This window comes from Aotus nancymaae, unplaced genomic scaffold (assembly GCF_030222135.1).
Source record: "Aotus nancymaae isolate 86718 unplaced genomic scaffold, 86718_ANA_hifiasm-v0.15.2.pri h1tg000010l, whole genome shotgun sequence".
NCBI classification, from domain to species: domain Eukaryota; kingdom Metazoa; phylum Chordata; class Mammalia; order Primates; family Aotidae; genus Aotus; species Aotus nancymaae.
In genome coordinates, this window is record NW_026988421.1 from 62,167,997 (window position 1) to 62,192,087 (window position 24,091).

General features: G+C 48.2%; 1 protein-coding gene and 1 pseudogene across 3 annotated transcripts in view; one reads left to right on the plus strand and one right to left on the minus strand.

The window, feature by feature from the left end:
* LRRC20 (leucine rich repeat containing 20) overlaps window positions 1-7,896 on the minus strand; it is a 76,052-nt gene extending 68,156 nt beyond the window's left edge. The window contains exons 1-2 of one of the 3 annotated variants that reach the window (XM_012460316.2): window positions 7,821-7,896; window positions 1,856-2,000 (exon numbers count right to left, since the gene is read on the minus strand). In XM_012460316.2, the coding sequence (XP_012315739.1) occupies window positions 1,856-1,937 (82 nt within the window). In that variant the 5' untranslated portion in view covers window positions 1,938-2,000; window positions 7,821-7,896. Of the gene's footprint in view, window positions 1-1,855; window positions 2,001-3,612; window positions 3,883-6,771; window positions 7,105-7,820 lie in introns of those variants that run through there. The other 2 variants (XM_012460317.2, XM_012460318.3) reach the window with 2 other exon arrangements.
* A 2,298-nt stretch (window positions 7,897-10,194) lies between these two features.
* LOC105722591 (adenine phosphoribosyltransferase-like) lies at window positions 10,195-10,737 on the plus strand (annotated as a pseudogene).
* Window positions 10,738-24,091: the final 13,354 nt, after the last annotated feature.

Below are 24,091 nucleotides of genomic sequence, written 5' to 3' on the forward strand. Positions count from 1 at the left end.
GTTACTCACCACAGAGATCTGTCGATTTCCACTGAACCCTCCATTGGAAAGCAGTGAGAAGCACACCCAGCACAGACCTGGCTGGCTGATACCCAGAGAAGGTACATTTGCGAGGGTAACGACTTAGGTCCCACCAGCTTTTGGGAATGAGCAAAAATTAAAAATAATAGCTGCCATTTACTGAGTTCCCTGCATACCAAACACCTTACAGACAATCCAAATACTCTTAATTACCTTAATGAGGTAGACACAATTACCATTCCCATTTTACAGATGAAGACACTGAGGCTCTGAGAGGTTAAGCAATCTGCTACAGTACCAGGTAAGTGGGTGGCAGAGTAGGGATTCAAATCCAGGCCCATGTGACTCAAAGCCTAGCTCTCAACCGCCGTATCAGTGGAGAGCCTTGAACAACCATATTACTGACCAGTACAGAATTCCAGAATTCCTTCACTGAGGGCTCACGGTCATCAGCTCACTAGCTTAAGGCATCTTCCAAAGGCTTCCCTCCAATACCAATGACAATCTTCAGTGAGACTGCTGAGAGAGGAAATGCCTCTCACCTTAGTTAAGCTCAGGAAACGCTTCCACACATTTACAAAGTGCCTGACACTGCGCTGGGCTCTGGGGTGGGGCAGGGTAGGGGGAAGCAAACAACCACAGGGTCCCTGCCCTCTACAGATGCTGAATGGGTGATACAGAGGAGGAGGGGGCAAAGGGTGGATGAGGTGAGGCAGAGGGCTTCCTGGAAGAAGCAGTGATCAAGCGCATCCTGAAGGCTGAGTGTCTCTCCACTTCCTGGACCACCTCTCTCTGTCTCAGAGAGAGCTGTGCAGTCCAGACACACCTGGTGAGCAGCTGCTTGCAGAAACTGGAAAGGCGTTCTCTCTGTGACTTTGCTGAGGCAGTAACCACCATGGAAGGAAGCAATCCTTTGTGAGAGAGACAGACAGACACATACGCACACGCACACACACCCCTACCTGCCTGTGAAATTCCTCTCCGTGTACCTAACTTCAATTCTGCCTGCCTATCTGCAAGATTATCCCCAAGGCAGGACTGCACTCCAGGCCTCTACAGTGGTGCCTGCATTCCAGGGGTGAGATACATGCACCCACGCACACACACACACGCGTGTGCGCACACACTTGAACACAAGCACCCACACATAGGCACACACACACAGGTAACTGCACTGTATCCCCTGCTGCCCCTTGCACTTGGTGGACAGTCAATAAGTATCTGCTGAATTTAATTAAATGGGATCGTTTGCCTAAATGCTTGAGAGTGTTGGGGTGATTGAAGGAATAAAATGCCCTGGCCAATTCAAAGCAAATAATATATATGACACAATTCAAGAAAAAACAGTGGCGTGTAAAGGGGTCTCTCGGCTAAGTAACCTCAAACCCATTTTGCCATCTTCACCCTTCTTCACGCGATTACTGAGGCTAGCCATGCCCAGCAAGCATCATTCACCCCAGGGAGCCTGTGAAGCTTTAACAAGATAACATTCAGGAGGCGCCCAGCACAGGGCCCGGCACACAGATGCCACTTGGCCAGGACCAGCTCTGTATTTTCACCTGGTCCAAGGGCACACACACTAGGTCTTCAGCAGTCAAAGGACGAGCAGGCAGGTCCCATCACTCAGTGGTTTTCAAACCTCTTTGACCAGGACCCACAGTAAGAAACGTCTTACACAAACTACAAACTGTTGCAATGAAAGTTCCACAAAACACTTACCCTAAGGATGAGGTTGCACACTGATGCTTGTGTCTTTCATCTCTTTCTATTTCATTTCTAAGCTGGTCTCACAACTGCTTCCAGGGAAGTTGGGAAAAGCCCTGCCCTCACTCACCCAGAGTATCAGAGCCGCTCTCCACCGTCTCGTTGACCTTCCTTGCTACTCTGGCCACGGCCTCACCCATCTTCTTCAGCATGCAGACACAGATGTCCTGCTGCCAGCACCCAGGCTGGTCTGCTGCTCACAAAAGGGCCTGAGCCTGGGGAAGACGCAGTGTCATGAAGTGCCCGCCTGCCAGCCAGGGGCCCACCCAGACATCCCCCTCCAGCATCCTTCTCCCCCAGGACTCAGGCTGCCAGGAAGCCTGCAGGGAGGGCTCCAGGCCACTCACCTCCTCTTGCAGGGCCCAGAGCTCAGGCCACGTCCAGCTTGGCCTTTGCACAGACTGATGTGCCAGTCAGAGGGTGGAGGCAGCTGGGTCCTACTGGTTTTCTGGGAGGATCAACATGTGTGACCTCACCAGACACGAGGACCAGGCCTGAACCAGCAGCCAGGCAGGTATGAGGACTCATGGGTGTGCTGGCCTGTGATTCACTTAATAGGCGGGCACTGGGGAGAAGGTAGGGCATAGCCAACTGCTGGAGAAAGACACCTGTCCCTCCATCCCACAGCCTCTGAGCTGGTGCCCTATCCATGCACCCCCAGGACAATTTCCCCAGCTTCCCTGTTCACCCCACACATATCTGCCTTGTGCATGGCAGGAAGTGGGGATATGAAGGCAAATCAGAGCCCTGTGAGCCCATCAGAACACATAGACTGGCGGCGGGTGGTCTCTACAAATTCCTTTCCCATGTGCCAATAGGAAGGAGAGGTTATAGTACTAGCCTGCAGACCTGATTATCAGCCTGATGCTGAGTTTATCTGCAAGAAAAGCAGGGGAAGTGGGTAGGGATGGAAATGAGAGAAGAGAAATTAGATCACTAGGGGAGAAGAGGCTGAAAGAAAGGTGAGGAAGACAAAATGATATAAGGACTTGCAAACACCCTCAACTCCCTGTTTATTACAGAGAAGGAAACAAGGGCACAGAGAGGGGCTAGGTGACCTAGCCAAGGTCAAAGTGAGTCAGTGGCAAGAATCGGGTCAGCCCAGCTCCATAACCAGTGCTCACTTCTTTACAAAAATCACCCACATCACCAATTGCAGCACCCCATGGAGAGAGGAATGAACTTGAGTCCAAGGTCAGAACCCCTCTTTGCCCCTAGACCCCAGTCCCAGCTTCACAGACAGCTCAAGGAGCTCCAATGAACTCACCCCAAGGGCCAAAGGCAGAAGAAGGAGAAGGGCAGAGAGAAGGGGCATGGGGACAGTGCTAAGAGCTCACAGTCACCAAGAAAAAGTTCCCATGTGCTCAACTGGACAAGCAGGGCAGGCAAGGCCAAGCCAGGGCTGGCCAAGCCCACCCATTTGCTTTGAGGAGTTAGTGTGAGTTTAATATGTGTGTGCATTTCCACTAAGGAGGCTGGCACTAAAGGTTTAAGACACATGCACATGGTGTAGTGAGAAAAGACTGATTTTGGAGACAGGCCAAATGCTCAACTCCTCCATTTATTAGCTGAAAAGCCTTGGGAGAGTTTCTTAAGTACTCTGAGCCTGTTTCTTCATCTGAATAGGAGATCTAGTAATACCCAACTTGCTAGGTTAATATGAGGATTGAACAAAACATATATACCTGTCTAGCTCAGAGCCCAGGACTTGTAAATAATCAATAAATGGTAGTTGAGAGGATAAGCAGTGCACACGTGGATGCAACACCAGCATCTAACCCCAGTTTAATACTCATGTGACTCTGAACAAAACACTTAGGAACTCACCTTTGAGGAATGAGTGGAATTTCTATCTCTCCACCTCCAGGAAATCTCCTCTGATTGCCTCAGTGTTCTCTCTTCCCCCTCTGAGTTTCAGTAGCACTTAATGACTTAGCACAAGTCACCATTATTTATGAGCTTTTAAATATACACTTGTCAGCCATGTGCGGTGGCTCACGCCTATAATCTTAGTACTTTGGGAGGCTGAGGCAGGCAGATCACTTTAGGTCAGGAGTTGGAGACCAGCCTGACAAACTTGGTGAAACCCCATCTCTACTAAAAAAAAAAAAAAAAAAAACCTGGGCGCGGTGGCTCACATCTGTAATCCTAGCACTTTGGGAGGCCAACGTGAGTGGATCACCTGGGATCATGAGTTCGAGACCAGCCTGGCCAACATGGTAAAACCCCATCTCTACTAAAAATACAAAAATTAGCCAGGTGTAGTAGCGAGCGCCTGTAATCCCAGCTACTCGGGAGGCTGAGGCAGAAGAATCACTTGAACCCAGGAGGCAGAGGTTGCAGTGAGCCAAGACCGTGCCATTGCACTCCAGCCTGGGCAGTAAGAACGAACCTCTGTCTCAAAAATAATAATAATAATTAGCCGGACATGGTGGCTCACGCCTGTAATCCCAGCTACTTGGGAGGCTGAGGCAGGAGAACTGCTTGAACCCAGAAGGCGGAGGTTGCAGTGAGCCGAGATCGCACCATTGCACTCCAGCCTGGGCGACGAGAGCAAGGCTCTGTCTCAAAAAATAAACAAATAAACAAACAAACATACACCTGTGGCCCCCACTGGCCTGTGGGCAGCTTGGAGGCAGGGAACAGATCTATACTGTGCTTCTCACCACAGACAGAGCCCAGGTGCTCAGTTAGTATCCCCCAATGCTGATGATCAACAGACATCATTTGTGTTTCAAATCTGAATACAGGTCAAGAGACTCTTACAACAAATCTAAGACACTGTCTAAATTGAGAAGGGTCAAAAATCCAAATGCCTAACAGTGCCAGGTGAGCAACCTGCATAAGGCAAGCCAGAGCAGGGCAGCAGGGAATAGAAAGGACTGTGGCAAACTGGACCCAACACCTTTACCATGCTGCCTCGAAGACCGTACCCCTAAGCCTAAATCATAGCCATGTTGCTGCCATCTTGGTGACTTGTTCTAACCCCTTTATGAATGGGAAAGCTGAGGACCCAAAAGGGGAGGCAAATCAGCTAGACGAAAACAAAAAACCCAGGTCTTCTAAGTCCCAGCTTAGGACTCTTTCCACAATACCATGCTCTGTCCTTTCTCCATCTCCAATTCATCATCAATAATCACAAACATTTACTAAGTGTCTCCTAGGTATAAGGGATAAGAATGAAGAGGGAGGAAAGAAATACAGAAAACAGCTCTGACTTTTCATTCTGATGAGGAAGAGCTTTCTGAAGAACAGCACTGAAGCAATCCTGGCCACACAGCAGAGAGGGAAAGGAAGGGAAGTCACCAAGCTGCCCAGGATCACAGGGGCTGAATACAGGCACTATGCCTGCAATTCTATTAGCTCCCACCAGGTCGGGGAGGTGGTGCCTTAGACCAGCAGTCCCCAACCTTTTAGGCTTCCTGGAAGACAATTTTTCCCATCTCAGGGGGAGAGGGGGATGGTTTCGGGATGAAACTATTCCACCTCAGATCATCAGGCATTAGATTCTCATATGGAGCACACAACCTAGATCCATCGCATTTTGTAGTTCACAATAGGGTTCAGGCTTCTAGGAGAATTAAATGGGGCCACTGATCTGACAGGAGGCGGAGCTCAGGCAGTAACGCTCACCTCCTGCTGTGCAGCCAGGTTCCTCACAGGCCACGGACTGTACCATCCACAGCCCAGAGATTGGAGACTCCTGCCTTAGACCACTGATGAAAACTGGTCAGATCAAAAATTTCACCACTGGTGGCAAGTTCAGACACCCTATTGTGTGGGTCAGGGTGGACACAGGTACAGGAATAGAAACAACATGTAAATTCTAGGTGTCAGGGCAATTCAATAGGAAGAAGGTCCCCTTCTATTCCAGAGGATGCTCTGAGTACAGCACAAATGTGCTCTGGACTCCCAAAAGATTCCTGCTCCCTAAAATCACCACGCTCATTAACTAGCTAGGAAGCCATCTTCCCTTCACCTAAAACTGCCCCTTCCTCAGCAAGGAGGAATTGCTTCTTGAAGTCCAGCTGACAGGCCTGGGCTCCTCGGGGTACCTGGTCAGTGCCATGCACAGATGTAGTGCTAGCGGAGAGCTACAGTGTCCCAAAAGGGAGAAACAGACACCATCAGCCCACGTGGGCCAGATCTCTGCTTGGGGCACCCCAGCCAGTCCCAGGCACTAGAGAGTGAGCCTTCGAAAATGTCAAGGAAAGCACTCCAAATCCCAGACACACTTCAGCACAGGGTTAAAGCTCATACTCACACTGCCTACATCTTCGAGGCATGGCCCTCTCCACACACCCCTAACCCCGTTGCCTCAGAATGAGAGTAAAGGGGCAAAGACAGGGTATGTATTACAACAAGCTTCCCACTGGGAGGCAGGATGAGCCCGATGCTAGTAAGGCTACAGGGCCAGGCCTAGGGGGGCATGAAGGCACATGGCATCGGGGGAACGAACAGATGGGCTGAGCAGCAGATGCACAGAGAGGTTGAGGAGCAAGAGAGACAGGGAGCCGGTCAGCTCCCAGATTACTGAGGGAGGAAACTGTTGCCCTCTTACAAGGTTGTCCTCTGCTTCTCTGTAGTGAACTAAGAGAAGTTTTTTGAGGAAGGCAGCGGAATCCAGGGTTTTGGAAAGTTATCAGTGTTGTGAGTAGTCCCATTTGTAAAATGGAAATACCACCTTCCTCGCTGGATTATTGTGAAAAGTAACTGATATGTAACTTTTGAGAAAGGACTTTGCAAACCATCATGTTTTCCACACCAAGGCATTACCAATAGGTAATTAACCAGGTGCAGAGAGGAAGTTTGGATGTAATAAATTTAATGCCAGGCAAAAACCTTGTCCTGCTTTGTGGGAGCTGGCAATACAGTCCTCCTGTCCCTATAACCCGGTTTCACCTCGACTCAGCTGGCTTGGGGAGGGGTGATTCTTCTTAAACCCTGACCTAGCCCGACTCCAGCCCTTACCAGCAAGAACTCTACCTTATCTGCAGTCCGGAGACCTCTGCAAAGGAGCCGCTGCGACAGCCCGTCCCCACCATCTGCTCCTATATTTAGTTACTGGTGTGGTCAGTTGGGAACTTTAGAGCCTGGCAGCGGCTCGGATGAGCAACCGGAGCCTCCGGAGCCATGTGTGCAAGCTGGCCCCACCGCTGGCTCCAGCCTGGGCTCTGGACCATGCCAAGCCGGGAAGTGGGTGGGGAGGTGAGGAGCGACCCAAGCAGCCCCAAAGCCCCCTTCAGATCAGAACAAAGTTGACCCACTTTCCCACCAGAGGGAAAGAAGCCTGCTGGGGCGTGAGCCGGACCTGCTGGCGCCTCGTTTTTGTGCTATCGGGTTCGGGAAGCTCAGCGCGCGCTCCCTTACGAACATCTAGGGAACCTCTGACTGAGCCTCCGGCACTAAGTGCGGTGGCCAGGCCAGGGTCCCCCCGCCCCGTGCGCCAGGACCCGCCTCACCCCTGGTGCCTGCAGCCAATGGCACCACGTCCGCTGGCCCGGCAGGCGGGGACTGGGAGAATAAAGCAGGCAGAAGGGAGAACGCTAGTGATTGCAGAGGGCCGGGGGCTCCCACGCTGCCCGGAGGCCGAGCGGCACGCTCTGGAGCAGGCGTCTGCAGCTCCCCAGAGCGGAAGCAAACCCCGAAAGTGTCGCTTCAGGGACGAAATGCACAGGAGCCTCTCCCAGCAAAGGGCGCCTCCCGCGGGGAAAGGAGGCCCGCCTAGGAGCGCTTCTCCGAGCTCCCTATTCCCTGGCACCGCTGCACCTACTCCCCCGAACCATCGGGGTCCAGCCGCAGTAGGCAAGCAAGAGCCGGCGCATGCCAGGCACCCTGGCACGGCAAGAGCCTCCACTGGTGCACCGCTGCTCTTTTCCAGCGGGTGACCTGGGGGAGGGGAGGGGACGCTGCAAAAACCGGGACACTTCTCGCCTCCTCTCCCCCAGCCCCTGCAACGCTCGGCCTCCGACTACGTTTACTTTGCGGGGCACGAAGAGTGTGGCCCGTTTCGGGCCGCTTTCGGCTCCACTTACGGCGACAATGCCTCCTAGCGCCCTGCGCAGCGCAGTCAGGCTCCCTCCGCCGCCGGCGGCGCCCCAGGCGAGTTCCTAGCTGGCAGGGCGGGGCGCGCGGGGCTGCAGGATCTGCGCGCGCGGCCGCTCCTCCAATCCCCGCGCCAGGACCAGCACCGCGGCGGGAGCAGGCTCGGCCCGGGCTGCGCGCAGCCAATCAACGCTGGACTGGCGCGCGCGGGTGTGGTGCGCGCGGAAGGGCAGCCCGCGCGCTCCCGTTCGCCGGGAGGAACGGCTTTGTGTGCGGCTTCTAGAGGAAGAACGCTGGGAGGGCGGAGATACAGAGTTAGACTAGCAGGACATCCCAGGATCAATAGGACTGGGGCTCCAGATGGGCTTTTCTCGAAGGAATGGAATTGAATTAGCCAGATCAGGCGTACTTCGAAACACGTGAACATGGTGAATAGGGAACTTTTTCTATGACGACTTCGGGTGCCCATTAAGGTTTTTAGTATATGCAAGGCCCTGTGTCTTGGCCCTGTATCTCCAAAGCCTAAAATTCTCATGTATAAAATATGACTTGAGGGAGGGGCGCGGTGGCTAATGCCTGTAATCCCAACACTTTTGGAGACCCAGGCAGATGGATCACCTGAGGTCTGGAGTTTGAGAGCAGCCTTGCCAACATGGCGAAACCTCCGTCTCTACTAAAAATACAAAAATTGGCCAGACGTGGTGGTGCGCTCCTGTAATCCCAGCTACTTGGGAGGCTGAGGCAGGAGACTCGTTTGAACCCAGGAGGCAGAGGTTGCAGTGAGCCGAGATCAGGCCACTGCACTCCAGCCTGGGCAACAGAGTCAGACTCTCTCAAAGTAAAAGAATATTTAATTCCGCCTCTGGGGTCTAGGCAGTCAAAGAATACACATTCCCTCGGGCCTCGATGGATGTTAAGAGTTTCATTATGTCCTCTCTACCCTCCTCCCCACAATATATTAAAGTCCATCAGAATGTGATTTGATTTGGAAATAGGGCATTGTATATGTAACTAGTTAAGGTCATGCTGAAGTAGAGTGGGTCCCTAATCCACTGAGACTGGTGTAGTTTTAAGAGAAGAAGAGACCACAGGGAGAACCACCTGTGATGATGGGAATGGGAATCGGCTGATGCATTTCCAAGGCCAGGAGTGCCAAGCACTGCCAGCAGAGACCAGAAGCTAGGAACGGACATGGAATAATTTCTCCTTCAGAGCCTCCAAAAAGGAATTAACCCTCCAGACACCTTAATTTCCGACTTATAACTTCCAGAGCTATGAGTGAATAAATTTCTATTGCTTTACACCCCCCAGTTAATGTCAATCTGTTATAGCAGCCCTAGGAAAAAACTGCAATATGTTAGTAGGAATAAAGAGAAGAGGATGATAAATATCTCCAAACTAAGTCTTTTGAAACTGAATACTTAGTATATGCAAGGCCCTGTGTCTTGGGGTATACTAACATTAATGAGACACAGACTCCCCCGCCTCAAGGGGTTAACAGTCAAGTGGATACCTGAGCAGCCATGTTTTCTGACCCCTTGTGCCTTCCCAAAAAGACTATGGAGACCTCTCTCAACCCATCAACACCATATCCTTGCCAGATATATACCAACTACCAGATATAAATAACTAATGGATAGAGTCCCTTTCTGCCCAAACCAAGATGCTGCTTGTCACTATAGACAAAGCCACATAGCTACTTGTTTTCAGTGAAAACCAGCATGACACTTCTCACCAACTTTTACATATGGATGTCTTCTCTGCCCTGCTAGTTCATATGCAGATCTGAGACAGCCAGTGCAGTGTTCCTGTGCACATGGTAAGGGCTCAGTATATACTGCTGGCTGATGGCCCCAGCCTGGGGTTTCCCACATTCATGCTTTCCCTTAGCCAGTCCCCATCCTGGACCCTCTAACTCCACAGAGACAAGATCCCTCCCTAGCTTAAATGCCACCTCTTCTATTCCTACTGTGTTTGCTTCTCCAGAGAACTTACTATATTATACCCATTATCGTATCATCTCTGCACAAGTCTTTTCTCCCAAGAGTCTGCCTGATTGTAAATACCAGAGCTTGGCTCATGTTCAGTGCTTATATCCATCAGTGTTTCCTGCATAATAAAACATCCCAAAATTTAGATGTGGCTTAACACAACAATTACTTATTTAGTTCATGATTTTATGAGTCAGCATTTTACAGGTGTGGTGGCGTGGGCCTGTAGTCCCAGCTACTCAGGAGGCTGAGGTGGGAGGATAGCTTGAGCCCAGGAGGAAGACCAGGTCTCCAAAAAAAAAAAAAAAAAAACCTTATCTCACACCTCTTGAAAGAAAAGCACCTTGCCCATGCTGGCGCCGAGCATGCGGGCATGGCGGACCCCGAGCTGCAGCTGGTGGCGCGGCGGATCCGCAGCTTCCCGGACTTCCCCACCCCAGACGTGGTGTTCAGGGACATCTCGCCCCTCCTGAAGGACCCCGCCTCCTTCCGCGCCGCCATCGGCCTCATGATGGGACACCTGAAGGCGACCCACGGGGCCGAATCGACTACATCGCAGGCCTAGACTCCCTGAGGCTTCCTGTTTGGCCCCTCCCTGGTCCAGGAGCTTGGCCTGGGCTGCATGCTCATCCGAAAGCGAGGGAAGCTGCCAGGCCCCACTGTGTGGGTCTCCTATATGCTGGAATACGGAAAGGCTGACCTGGAAATCCAGAAAGACACCCTGGAGCCAGGACAGAGGGTGGTCGTGGTGGATGACCTGCTGGCCACTAGAGGAACCATGCATGCTGCCTGTGAGCTGCTGGGCCGCCTGCAGGCCAAGGTCCTGGAGTGCGTGAGCCTGGTGGAGCTGACCTCGCTCAAAGGCAGGGAGAAGCTGGCACCCGTCCCCTTCTTCTCCCTCCTGCAATACGAGTGACCTCGGAGCCTCCCAGCCCAGCCTCTCCAGCCGGAGCCCAGGGATGTTTCAGCCTTGGGCTATGGAAATGACCTGCAGTCACCAGAGACCCCGGCTGCCCACGGGAACACATTCCTTAGCTCTGGTTCAGCGCCTCTCCTGGGGCTGGAAGTGCCAAAGCCTGGGGCAAAGATCAACCACCCTGGGCCCAGTTACACACACAGGGAGAACACAAATAAACAGTTTTGCCCCCCCCCCGCCCAAAAAAAAGAAAGAAAAGCATCTTTGCAAGGTGCGGTGGTTCATGCCTGTAATCCCAGCACTTTGGGAGGTTGACGTGGGTGGATTGCCTGAGGTCAGGAGTTCGAGACCAGCCTGGCCAACATGGAGAAACCGCCCCCCCCCGCCGTCTCTACTAAAAATACAAAAAATTAGCTGGGCATGTGGTGCATGCCTGTAATCCCATCTACTCAGGAGGCTGAGGCAGGAGAATCACTTGAACCCTGGAGGCGGAAGTTGCAGTGAACCAAGATTGCACCATTGCACTCTAGTCTGAGCAGCAAGAGCAAAACTCCATCAAAAAAAGAAAGGAAGGAAGTGTAAGGTTTGTTCTTAGGTTCTTGCCGAGTTTAAAAGGAAGAAACTAAGGCCAACACAAGAAGATCCAATATAAAGGAATTTATCCAGTCTCCCGGGCGAGGTTCTGTGATCCAACAGGAGGGGCCAGAGAAGTCTCACAGACTCCTCTCAGACGTGGGGTTTTATAGGGAGTGAAGGAGCTCGATTGGTTGTGGGAGAGCAGGACTACTATTGGGTAAGGTTACAAGCCTTTGTTTGCATACAGGACTTGGCTGCTATTGGTTAGAATTACTCGGTTGCTATTGGCTAGAAAGACTTGGCTGCTATTGGCTAGAAAGACTCGGCTGCTATTGGCTAGAATCACAAGACCCCGCTTGCATACTGGGTTCTTTAAGGGAAAGCCAGGCTGTGCGAGAAGGGAGAAGGGAACATGCCAGAGCACGTCCGAGCTTTCAGAAAAAAAGGCGGGGAGGGGAGTGCGTCCGAGCTCCCGGCGAGGCAGCTGGCCTTACAGGAAGGAAGGGAGGAAGGGAGGAAGGGAGGAAGGGAGGGAGGAAGGCAGGCAGGCCCCTTTAAATAAAAACAAACTGTGACTTTCCATCCACAGGTGTAAGTCAGACACCAGCCCCACCCCCCCCCCCACCCCCGCTCCACATCATCCTATTTCTCACTGAGTCCTCCACCTGGGGCCGCACCTCTCCCTAGAGCTGAGCTACCAACAGCCAGGACTCCAAGTCACTGCCATCCTAAGGCAGACTAGTTCACCCAGTACCTCTTCCAGAAGGTTCAGTCTGGTGAGGGGTGCCCACCCCTCTTACCCTGCCAGATGCTGCAGGTTTACAAAAATGAGCAAGAAGTAGTGAATGCCCTCCAGGCACTTGTGCTGTGCTATGGAAAGTACAGTTCTAATAAAAGGTAACTCGAAAAGCCTTTCTCAAGCTTCAGTTGTTGCCGTCCATCTTCCTGATTTTTGCTGTATCTGAGCGCCCCCCAGTGGTGAGCTGGAGTAATTTCTGTCCATCTTTTCCCAGCTCCGGGAACAGTGCCATCACCTGGATCACCAGAAATAGGCATGGTGGGAAAACTTACACCATAGAAATCAGCACACACTACAAATCATGACCTTTTTTTTTTTCTGAAGGAAATGCTTTACCAACACACTATAGTATTATTTACTTTGTTTTTCCTTCAACTCACTTTTTAAATTAAAGTTTATTTTAAAAAGAAATTGTGTATCAATACACAAGTGGAAACTAGTATCATTTGCCATGGATAAAAAATAATCTTAAAAATAGGGCCTTGGGGCTGGGGCACAGTGGCTCACGCCTGTAATCCCAGCACTTTAGGAGGCTGAGGTGCGTGGATCACTTAAGGGCAGGAGTTTGGGACCAGCCTGGCCAACATGGTGAAACCTTGTCTCTGCTAAAATTATAAAAATTAGTTGAGTGTTGTAGCCCACGCCTGTAATCCCAGTCACTTGCGAGGCTGAGGCATGAGAATCACTTGAACCCAGGAGGCAGAGGTTGCAGTGAGCAGAGATCATGCCAGTGCACTCCAGCCTGGGCAACACAGCGAGATTCCATCTCAAAAAAAAAAAAAATAGGGCTTTGATTGGGCACAATGGCTCACACCTGTAATCCTAGCACTTTGGGAGGCCGAGGTGGGCGGATCACATGAGGTCAGGAGTCCCAGACCAGCCTGGCCAACACGGTGAAACCCCATCTCTACTAAAAATACAAATATTAGCCGGGAGTGGTGGCACACACCTGTAGTCCCAGCTACTCAGGAGGCTGAGGCATGAGAAATGCTTGAACCCAGGCAGCAGAGGTTGCAGTGAGTTGAGATTGTGCCACTGCATTCCAGCCTGGGTGACAGAGTGAGACCCTGTGTCTCACAAAAGAAAAAAAAAAGAAAGAAAAATAGGGCCTGAGCCTAGTGCAGTGGCTCACACCTGTAAATCTCAGCACTTAGGGAAGCCGGGGTAGCAGATTGCTTGAGCCCAGGAGTTCGAGACCAGCCTGGGCAACATGGCAAAACCCTGTCTCTACTAAAAATACAAAAAAATTAAAAAATTATCCCAGCGTGGTTGTGTGTGCCTGTAGTCTCAGCTACTCTGGAAGCTGAGGTGGGCAGATCACTTGAGCCCAGGGAGGTTGAGGGTGCAGAGCCAGCCTGGGTGACAGAGTGAGACCCTGTCCAAGAAAAAAAAAAAAAAAAGGCCCAGCTGAGTGGTTCATGCCTGTAATCCCAGCACTTTGGCAGTGCAATGTGGGAAGATAGTTTGAGACCAGGAATTGGAGCCCGGACAGGGCAACATGGCAAAACTCCATCTCTACAAAATATACAAAAATTAGCTGAGCATAGTAACATAAGTCTGAGTCCCAGGTACTTGAGAGGCTGAGATGGGAGGATCACTTGAGCCCAGGGAGGTTGAGGCTGCAGTGAGCCATGATCACTGCACTCGTCACTGCAGTGAGCCAACGTCACTGCACTCCAGCCTGGGCAACAGAGTGAGACTCTGTCATAAACAAACAAACAATATTATTAATGTTTCAAACACAACTTTTAAGTAACCAATAATAAAATAGGTTATATCAAGTGGATATCCAAATACTGATGCCATAACAAAATGCTATCTCTTTATAAATTTTATAGATGCTTTAAGATAGAATTCATCATAGATGCTTTAAGATAGAATTCACTTCATCTAACTGTTTTTCAAGGCTGCAGACAACTTAACTCAGAGTTTCCTGGGGGGGCTTATTAAACACTCAGGTTCCTGAGTCCTGTTCATGGAGATTCTGTTCCTACGGATCCAAGTTGAGGTCCAGTAGCCAACGTTTGTTGAAAGGCTTTACAGGCATTACGAGGCCTGCCAAGGTTAGAAAACAGCAAAGTTAGTCCAACCTTCAACTCAGTCCAGAATCCCTTCATTTCACATCCCTAACAAATTGTCACTTACATGTGCTTTGAGCTCTTCCAGAGAGGCGATCCATCTCCATGTAGTTTGTTAACCTTTGTTGGAAAGGCCTGCTTGTCAATAGCTTTTGTTTACAATAAACTGAAATGGGTCTGCCAGGATCTGTCCTCTGGCATGACAAGGATTATTATATATTGGAGACCATAACTGAAACAATGGCTCACAGTAGGTCATGGCAACCTTTTGAAAACCCCTGAGCAAGGGAGTGATGTTATGGAGAAGCACTTTGGGGTAAAGGAACTGAACACAAGGCGACCTGGAAAAAGAAGAAGAAGAATGTTTAGACTTAAAATAGAACCATCACATTTTCTTTCTTTCTTTTTAAAAATGATTTGTGAATCACAGCATCTTGAGATGTGATGGCTGTTCAAGAAGCAAGGGTTGGATTAGAGAACACTGGTATAGCAGCAAAGGAGGCAAGGCTAGGGGAGTGGTTTCCAGATTTTTATCTTCATGGACCAGTACAATTCTAAAAGAAACAGGGCTCATCAACACAGGATTGTTGATGTTTTATTTTTATTTATTTTTTTTTGAGACAGAGTCTCACTCTGTCACCCAGGCTGGAGTGCAGTGGTGTGATCTCAGCCCACTGCAACCTCTCTCACGTTCAAGCGATTCTCCTGCCTCAGCCTCCTGAGTAGCTGGGATTACAGACGCACACCACCACAACTAGCTGATTTTTGTATTTTTAGTAGAGACAGGGTTTCACCATGTTGGTCAGGCCGGTCTCAAACTCCTGACCTCGTGATCCACCCGCCTCGGCCTCCCAAAGTGCTGGGATTACAGACATGAGGCACATGCCCAGCTGCGGTTGTTTCATTATAACAAAAAACAAATGCACCAAACAAACTATCCATTATTCTTATAGTCTCATTTTTTAAATTAAATTTTGAAAAAGCCTAGGCAGGACATAATATAAGAAGAAAGAACCATCTTTTAGATCAAATAAATGTATCCATATTGTCCTTATTTATTTCTCATTTCCCCAGGGACTGTGGCAATTTCTTCACATTGTGGTATCGTTGGCATATTGGAATTTGAGAGCTACCACTATAGGGCATGTACAGTTTAATATGGGCTCATGTTACATCATTTCTCTGCAGGGTCAAGTGGCTCATGAGCTGGTTTATGGATCTTAGTCCAGCACTCGTAGAGGGGAGAGCCCTGGAAAGAATGTGTGGATGATACAGTAGGGTGTAGGCATAACTTGGATGATAAAGAATACGTGAGCAACTATTTGTGGAAACCACTTGTTTAAATGTAGAAGACTCGTAGGGAGCCTGAAAGCCATATTACAATACATGAAGGGCTTTCATATATAATAATCCTTGTTATGCCAGAGGACAGATCCTGGCAGACCCATTTCAGTTTATTGTAAACAAAAGCTATTGACAAGCAGGCCTTTCTAATAAAGGTTAACAAACTACATGGAGATGGATCGCCCCTCTGGAAGAGCTCAAAGCACATGTAAGTGACAATTTGTTAGGGTTGTGAAATGAAGGAATTCTGGACTGAGTTGAAGGTTGGACTAACTTTGCTGTTTTCTAACCCTGGCAGGCCTCGTAATGCCTATAAAGCCTTTCAACAAATGTTGGCTAGTGGACCTCAACTTGGATCCGTAGGAACAGAATCTCCATGAACAGGACTCAGGAACCTGAGTGTTTAATAAGCTTCCCCAGGAAACTCTGAGTTAAGTTGTCTGCAGCCTTGAAAAACAGTTAGATGAAGTGAATTCTATCTTAAAGCATCTATAAAATTTATAAAGAGATAGCATTTTGTTATGGCATCAGTATTTGGATATCCACTTGATATAACCTATTTTATTATTGGTTACTTAAAAGTTATGTTTGAAACAACCAGTTATCTGAACTTCAACACAAACTGAAAGCCTTTACTGTTTTGAAAGCAAGATTTACTTTGAACTTGATAGTAAAATTAGCTTCATATGAGGAAAAGGAGTCATGGACCTAATTATAAAATACGGAGACATAAGTTTGCCAAACAGATAATATGTTTGTGCCAGAACTTTTTATTTACAAGATCAGTGACTCATTCTTTCCAATCTCAAATTACACGCTAATATGTGATTTATTAATATGGCATTAAATAGGCAAGGTAGGTGGCTCACGCCTGTAATCCTAACACTCTGGGAGGTCAAGGCAGGAGGATCACTTAAAGCCAGGAGTTCGAGACCAGCAAAGCCCAGTGTCTACAAAAAAAATTTTTAATTAGCTGGGTTGGTGGCATGCACTTCTGGTCCCAGCTACTCAAGAGTCTAAGATGAGAGGATCACTTGAGCCCAGGAGGTCAAGGATGCAGTGAGCCATAATTGCACCACTGCACTTCAGTCTGGGTAACAGAGAAAGATACTGTCTCAAAAAAATATTTTTTCCATGAAAATGAAAAATATATATAATCATATAGTATATTATATATAACATAAATATATAGTATATAACAATATATAAATATATACCGTATATAAGTATATATTATATATTATATACTATATAATGTATTATAAGTATATATAAATGTACAATTATATATGGTTATATTATATATAATTATATAAATATATATGATTATATATGTAATTAAATATGTTTATTCCCATGAGAGATAAATTTGGGGGAGTCCTATGAGATTTTGTAAAAATTTTTCATTTTCATGAATGTTTCATTCTGTTAAAGTTCGAGTGACTGTCCCAGTAATTGAACTGTTAGGGCAGAATAGCAGTGGCCCAAAGAACTATCACTTTTTCTTCTAGGAACTTTCCGTTACTTATTGAACCTTCTCTTTCACACACACACTCTCTCTCTGTCTCTCTCTTTCACACACACTCCCTTTCACACACACACATTCTCTCTCTCACACACTCTCTCTTTCACACACACACACACACACACACACACGCACACACCTTTTAACAGCCTCATTTTAAAGATGAGGAAACTAAGGCAAAGAGAAGTTAAAGAAGTTGCCGAAGGTCATACAGCTACTAAGTGGCTGAATTAGAATTCTAACTCCATAGCCAACGAATATAGCTATTACGTCATGGAAAGACCCACAAGAAAGCCCTTTTGACATCTATGTGAAGAAGATAGGGCCTGATTAGGTAGTCATAGAGGAAACAGAAAAGAGACAGACTCAAGAAGATACATCTGAAATCGACTCTTCAGGGCTTGGACATTGATGTGGGGATGGAAGAGGAAAGGATCAGGGAGAGATACTGGGCATGAGAGATGTGGCTATGCCCCATGCAGGGATTGAGCTAGCAGGAGGACTTGCTGTTCTAGGGATGGATAAAAAGGAGGAAGATTTAGGCTATGCTGGGAACGAGGTCAAGCAGACATTCATTCATCGCTGTCCAGCAAAGCCTTGGGAATAGAGGTCTGGAGCCCCAGAGAGGGGGCAGGGCTGGAGCTCTGGGCTGGAGCCTCATGGGTCAGAGACTGTGGGTGGAAACACAACAAACAAGAATAATTTCGTGTTGGGGGAGACAGTGCACACATCAGAAGTGGCAAGGTCAGAGGAGGGAGGCCAGAGGGAAGTCTGAAGGTGAGAGCTAGGAGTGAGAGAGGAGAAGGCAGCTGTTCACAGAGGGCAGGGGCCTGGAAGGCGTCTGTGGAGGGCTTGGGCTGCACGGCCCAGTGCTGCAGGGAGGTGAGGAGCAGAGGACTGAGAAAGACTGTTGCTTTGGGGATTTGAAAGTTGCTGCTGAACCTTGAACTCCTAGCTTCAAGTAATCCTTCCATCTCTGCCTCCCAACTAGCTAGGACTATAGGTGCATATCACCAAGCCCTGCTATTTTTTTTAAAAAAAGATGGGGGCATCTCACCATGTTGTCCAGGCTGGTCTCAAACTCCTGGTCACAAGCAATCCTCCCACCTTGGTCTCCCAAAGTGTTGTGGTTGTAGGCATCAGCCACCACTCCCAGTTGTGCCATTGGCAGGTTTAGAAATCAGTTTAGTGGCAGAACTAGACGACACTACAAAACAATAAGAATTACAACACCACACAGCACTTAGTATGCACCAGGCACTGTTCTCAGCATCTTAAACATACTTACTCATTTAGTTCTCATAACAGCCCCTGTCATTCTCCCACCAGCCTACTGAGGGGATTGAGTAATCCTCAAGCTCCAACCCCAGTGTAGGTAAAATATGACTTGTGGCCACTTTGATCCTTTCCCTAGGCAGAGTTCTTCGGGGGCTCCTCTTCTAGGTCTTCAGCTTTTCTGGGTATGGAAAGCTTTGGGTCCTTCTGTGAAGACTGTGTTTAAGGACTCCCTGATTAAGGACTCCCTGACCAAGATACCATGCTCATCACAGTGGTCTATCTCAGCCCGGGTGACCCTTTCATTTACGTCTCCTGTAAGCTACCTGAACCTTGTCATAGAAATACATACATCCTATTAAAATTTCAGATCCTCAAAAGACACTAAAAGCTCTTTGAAGGCAATGAGCAGATCTTATTTACTCTTGACTCTCCTTTTGATTCTTTGATGCCTGGTACAGGACTTGGACCTAGAACTAGACCAGTGCTTTCCAACATATAGATCATTAAGGGTCTCACTCTGTCACCCAAGCTGGAGTGCACTGGCACAATCACAGCTCATTGTAACCTTGAACTCTTGGGCTCAAGTGATCTTTCCACCTCCACCTCCCAACTAGCTGGGACTACAGGTGCATATCACCAAGCCCTGTTATTTTCTTTTTAAGAGATGGGGTCTCACCATATTGTCCAGACTGGTCTCAAACTCCTGGCCACAAGCAGTCCTCCTGCCTTGGCCTCCCTAAGTGTCGTGGTTGTAGGCATCAGCCACCACTCCCAGTTGTCCCATTGGCCGGTTTAGAAATCAGTTTAGTGGCAGTATTAGTTATCTATTACTGCATACCCAAAAATTTAGTGGCTAAAAACAACATTTATCATACAAAGGTTTCTGTGGGTCAGAAATCTCTGGCTCTGAGTCTGTTAAAGCTGGCCTGGGAAGAAAGCCTCTTTCCAGCTCACGCACAAGATTGTGGCTGTTGAGCTGAGATCTCAGCTTTTCACAAGCTGTTGGCAAGAGCTTGTGAATCCCTGTATGCGGCAAGAATCCACCCTCAGTTCTTTGCCATGTGAGCCACTCCAAAGAGCATCCCACAACACAGCACTTGCGTTACCACCATGAGCAAGCCACAAGGAAAGAGTGAAGGCAAGCAAGACAGTCAGTCTTTTAAGAGAGGGGCAGTGTAATCCCAGCATTTTGGGAGGCCTAGGCAGGCAGATCACCTGAGGTCAGGAGTTCAGGACCACCCTGGGCAACATGGTGAAACTACATTTCTACTGAAAATACAAAAAATTGGCTGGGCACGGTGGCTCATGCCTGTAATCCCAGCACTTTGGGAGGCTGAGGCAGGTGGATCACCTGAGGTTGGAAGTTTGAGATCAGCCTGACCCACATGGAGAAACCCATTTCTAATAAAAATACATAATTAGCCAGGCATGATGGTGCATGCCTGTGATCTCAGCTACTTGGAAGGCTGAGGCAGAGAATCACTTGAACCTGGGAGGCGGAGGTTGCAGTGAGCCGAGATGGCACCATTGCACTCTAGCCTGGGCAACAAGAGGGAAACTCCATCTCAAAAAATAAATAAATAAATACAAAAAATTAGCTGGGCATGGTGGTGCATGCCTGTAGTCCTAGCTACTTGGGAGGCTGAGGCAGGAGAATCACTTGAACCCGGGAGGTGGAGGCTGCAGTTAGTTGAGATCACACCACTGCACTCCAACCTGGGCAAGAGAGGAAGACTCCATCTCAAAAAAAAAAAAAAAAAAAGACAAGATAGTCATTCTTTTAGAACCCAATCCTGGTTGTAACATCTATACTTGAAACTGCCTTTGCCAAATTATAACTGAGGAAATTATGACACTCCTAACTGACTCTATCTTGCTTCTAACCTTTAAGCTTTCTTTGTTTATGCCTGGGCATAGGCCGAACTAACTTTGGGAAAGAATTCAGTTCATGATTTTACTCTGAAACAAAATTGAAAATAGCCTTTTCCTGAAAAGATTCCCTTCTTGCCCAGGGACCAGTCTGCCTTTGCAGGACTAACAAATTAGCTACAAGATTAGAAATTACACTTTAGGGGTCATGCAACCTTTGGCTCCAAGAGTCTGAACCTCCCCAAATTGCTCTTGGGGGTAACATCACCATTGTAAAACCCAAGATCAGTGCTTGAGATATTTTCCAGATCCTGCACTGGATGAGTCAGCTGACACCACCCAGACCAGTAATCTTGCTCAATCAGTTCTGCCATCGCACCCAGGAACAGATGACGGCAAGAAAACCTCACTTCCATCCCCCGTGATTTCATCTCCAATCTGACCAATCAGCACTCCCCAATTCCCAAGCCCCTACCTGCCAAATTACCTTAAAAATTCTGATTCCTGAATGCTCAGGGAGACTGATTTGGGTAATAATTAAACTCTGATCTCCTGCAGAGCCGGCTGTTTTTTGTTTTTGTTTTTTTTTCAAAGCCACGCAGAGCCAACAGATATATCACAATCATTCAGGTCCTCCCTATGGAACCACGAGGTAGAAAAGACAGAAACAGGCAAAGGCATGTAACTATTTAAGAGAAAAAAATGACAAGTCATTATGACTGATTAGATATAAGGAGTAAGGAAAAAGAGGAATTGAGGTTGACTTTTAGTTTTTGGCTGGAATGATCAGAAGGATCGTGATGTCATGTACCAAGAGAGGGCATGCAGGGGAGGGGGGAACTGGCAGGGGGAGATGGCAGGCTTTATTTAGGAGACATCCAGTTAGAGGGACACCCAGGGGAAGTTAGATATCTGAGTTGGGAGCTCAGTGAGGAATCTAGGCTGAAGCTACAGATCTGGGAACCACTGGAAGAATCAGAGGCAATAAGAGTGGGCAGGCTCACCTGAGGGAGGTGTGGGTGAGAAAGGAAGAGGACCAAGGGCAAAACCTGGGGAACATCAACACTTCTGTGAGGGGCAGAAGGGCAGCAGACTGGGGATAAAGACCAAAAAGGGAAGGGTATGGTGGCTTATGCCTATAATCCCAGCACTTTCAGAGGCTGAGGCAGGAGGATCGTTTGTGCCCTGGAGTTCACTGCCCAGCCTAGGCAATATAATGAAGCCTCATCTCTACAAAATTAAAAAAGAAAATTTTCTTTGAGACGGAGTTTTGCTCTGTCACCCAGGCTGGAGTGCAATGGCATGGTCTTGGCTCACTGCAATCTCTGCCTCCCGAGTTCAAGCGATTCTCCTGCCTCAGCTTCCCAAGTAGCTGGGATTATAGGTGCCTGCCACCATGCCTGGCTAATTTTTGTAGTTTTTAGTAGAGATGGGGTTTCATCATGTTGGCCAGGCTGGTCTTGAGCTCCTGACCTCAGATGATCCTCTTGCCTTGGCCTCTCAAAGTGCTGGGATTAGGCTTGAGCCACTGCACCTGGCCAAAAAAATTTTTTCTAATTAGCCAGATGTGGTGGCAGGGACCTGTGGTCCCAGCTCTGTGGGAGGCTGAGGCAGGAGGATTGCTTAAGCCCAGGAAGTCTATGCTGCAGTGAGCCCAGATCACACCACTGCACTCCAGTCTGGGCAACAGAGGGAGGCCCTGTCTTAAAACAAAAACAAAAAGAACATGCCAAGAAAAAATGAGGAGAAGCAGAAGAGACCAGTGTGCAGAAATCTGAAGGACGACCAAGGGTCAAAAGAGAGAACAGTCAGAGGAGGACCAAAATTTCCACCGGATGTGACATCAAAGCAGTTTCTGACTGGGCAGAGGTCAAAACATAAGTGAGGAGTGAATGGATGGAAATGAGACAGTGTTTGGCAAGTATAGACAATGCTTTCAGGAAGCTTGGCTGGAAGAAAAGAGGAAAGCATGGTTATAGCTAGGAAGGGCCTCAGGACCTGGGGAGGGATGTTTAAGGCTGGAGAGACTTGGGCATATTCAAATTCTGATGCCAACAAAACAGAAGGGACAGAAAAAGTCCAGTTGAAGATACCTGAGAACACAAGACTAAGAATGCTGAAGACTCTCAACCTTATTTTTATAGCACAAAATGGAGCTTTTTGGATAACCCTCTATCTTAGCTTAGGCTACCATAGCAAAATACCATAGATCGGGTAGCTTAAGCAATAGAAATGTACTTTCTCACAGTTCTGGAGGTTGAAAAGTCCAAGACCAAGGTGCTGGCTGATGATTCTGCTGAGGGATCTCTTCCTGGCTTGTAGATGGCCACCTTCTTACTGTGTCTTCACATGCTTTCTCCAGGTTCTCTTCTTGTTCTTAAAAGGGCACCAACCCTATTGGATTAGGGTTCTACCCTTATGGCCTCATTTAACCATGTACCTTTTTATAAGCCCCATTTCCAAAGACAGTCACTTGGAAAGTTAGGGCTTCGACATAAGAATTTGGAGGGGAATTCCATCCATAGCACCCCATGGACTCACCTTTCTATATGTCAGCTATTTGGCATTTTGTGGCCCTTATTAAAACTGCCAAGCTGGAGCTTCCTCCTCCTCACTGCACCCCTCTCTTCTCCCCCTGCATTTCCCTTTTCTGACCATTGAAGGTGGAACTCATAGGGAGGATATGGTTAAGAAAGTTATCTGGGGATCAGAATATAAGATGTTCTTCTAGAAGGAGGAAGAGCCTGGAGTTTCCAAGAGAAGCACAGTCCTGCCAAGCCCTGGGGTGGCTCGGTGTGACTTTTTTATGGAAACATATTCCCATCAAGGATGTTCCCAAACACGCTTTAGCTCCAGTTGTCTAGATATGTCACAATAAAAGTGAGTTTTGGCTGGGTGTGGTGGCTCATGCTTGTAATCCCAGCACTTTAGGATGCTGAGATGGGCAGGTCACTTGAGGTCAGGAGATCAGCCTGGCCAACATAGTGAAACCCTGTCTCTACTAAAAATACAAAAATTAGCCAGGTATGGTAAATAAGCCTCTTACCTCTTGCCTCAACTTGGCGAGCACTTGGCTCCCAGGCTCTGTACGCAGTGTTCTTTGCCTTGGGCTGTGGCTGGCACAAGGCAGGGCACACCATTGACTGTCTGGATGACAGTGCATTTCCATTTCCAAAGTGCTCTCTCTGGTTGAGCTCAAGCTATGAAAACCAGCACATCCCACCAGGTGCAGTGTGGCATTAAGCATCCCACCCACTTTGACGGTTGCTTTCCCCTGCAGTCCAGGGGTTATAGAGAGTTGTACCCGTGAAGAATCTTCTATTAAATATCAGCATGAAGAGGAAGAAAGACATGAATGACAGTTGTTGAATTGTAGTAAGTAGGCAGAAAATAATACTGGTTTCAATAGATGACTTTATTAGGCCTATGTAACACTGAGCAAGCTGTATCTCATTTTCCGAGGTCTATAGCTACAGACAAAAGGCATCACCTGACAAGACGTCCGAATTAGAGAAATACTAAAACTAAGGCATGGACCCCTCCAGCATACTGGGCAGACAGACGTACTGCTAGCCTGCTGCTCCCCTCCAACCCTAATGGCCCTGCCACCTTCCTGAATCCAGCTTGGTGCTTAATCACCTTTCCCATCAGCCAAACCTCAGCTAGGACTGACAGTCAGTCCTCTGTAGAGCACTCTGTGAATGAGGAGTTTTTCCTCTTATTTTTTTGGACAACAGGCTCCAGAGCTCACGGTCATACAGCAAGCTGGTGGTTAGAGCTAACACTTAAACCAAGGTATGTCTGATGTCAAAACCTAGGCACGGTGCCCTGTTCCAAACAACTGTGAGAGGCCAGAGAAATTTCTAGAGATATAGAAGGTCACTT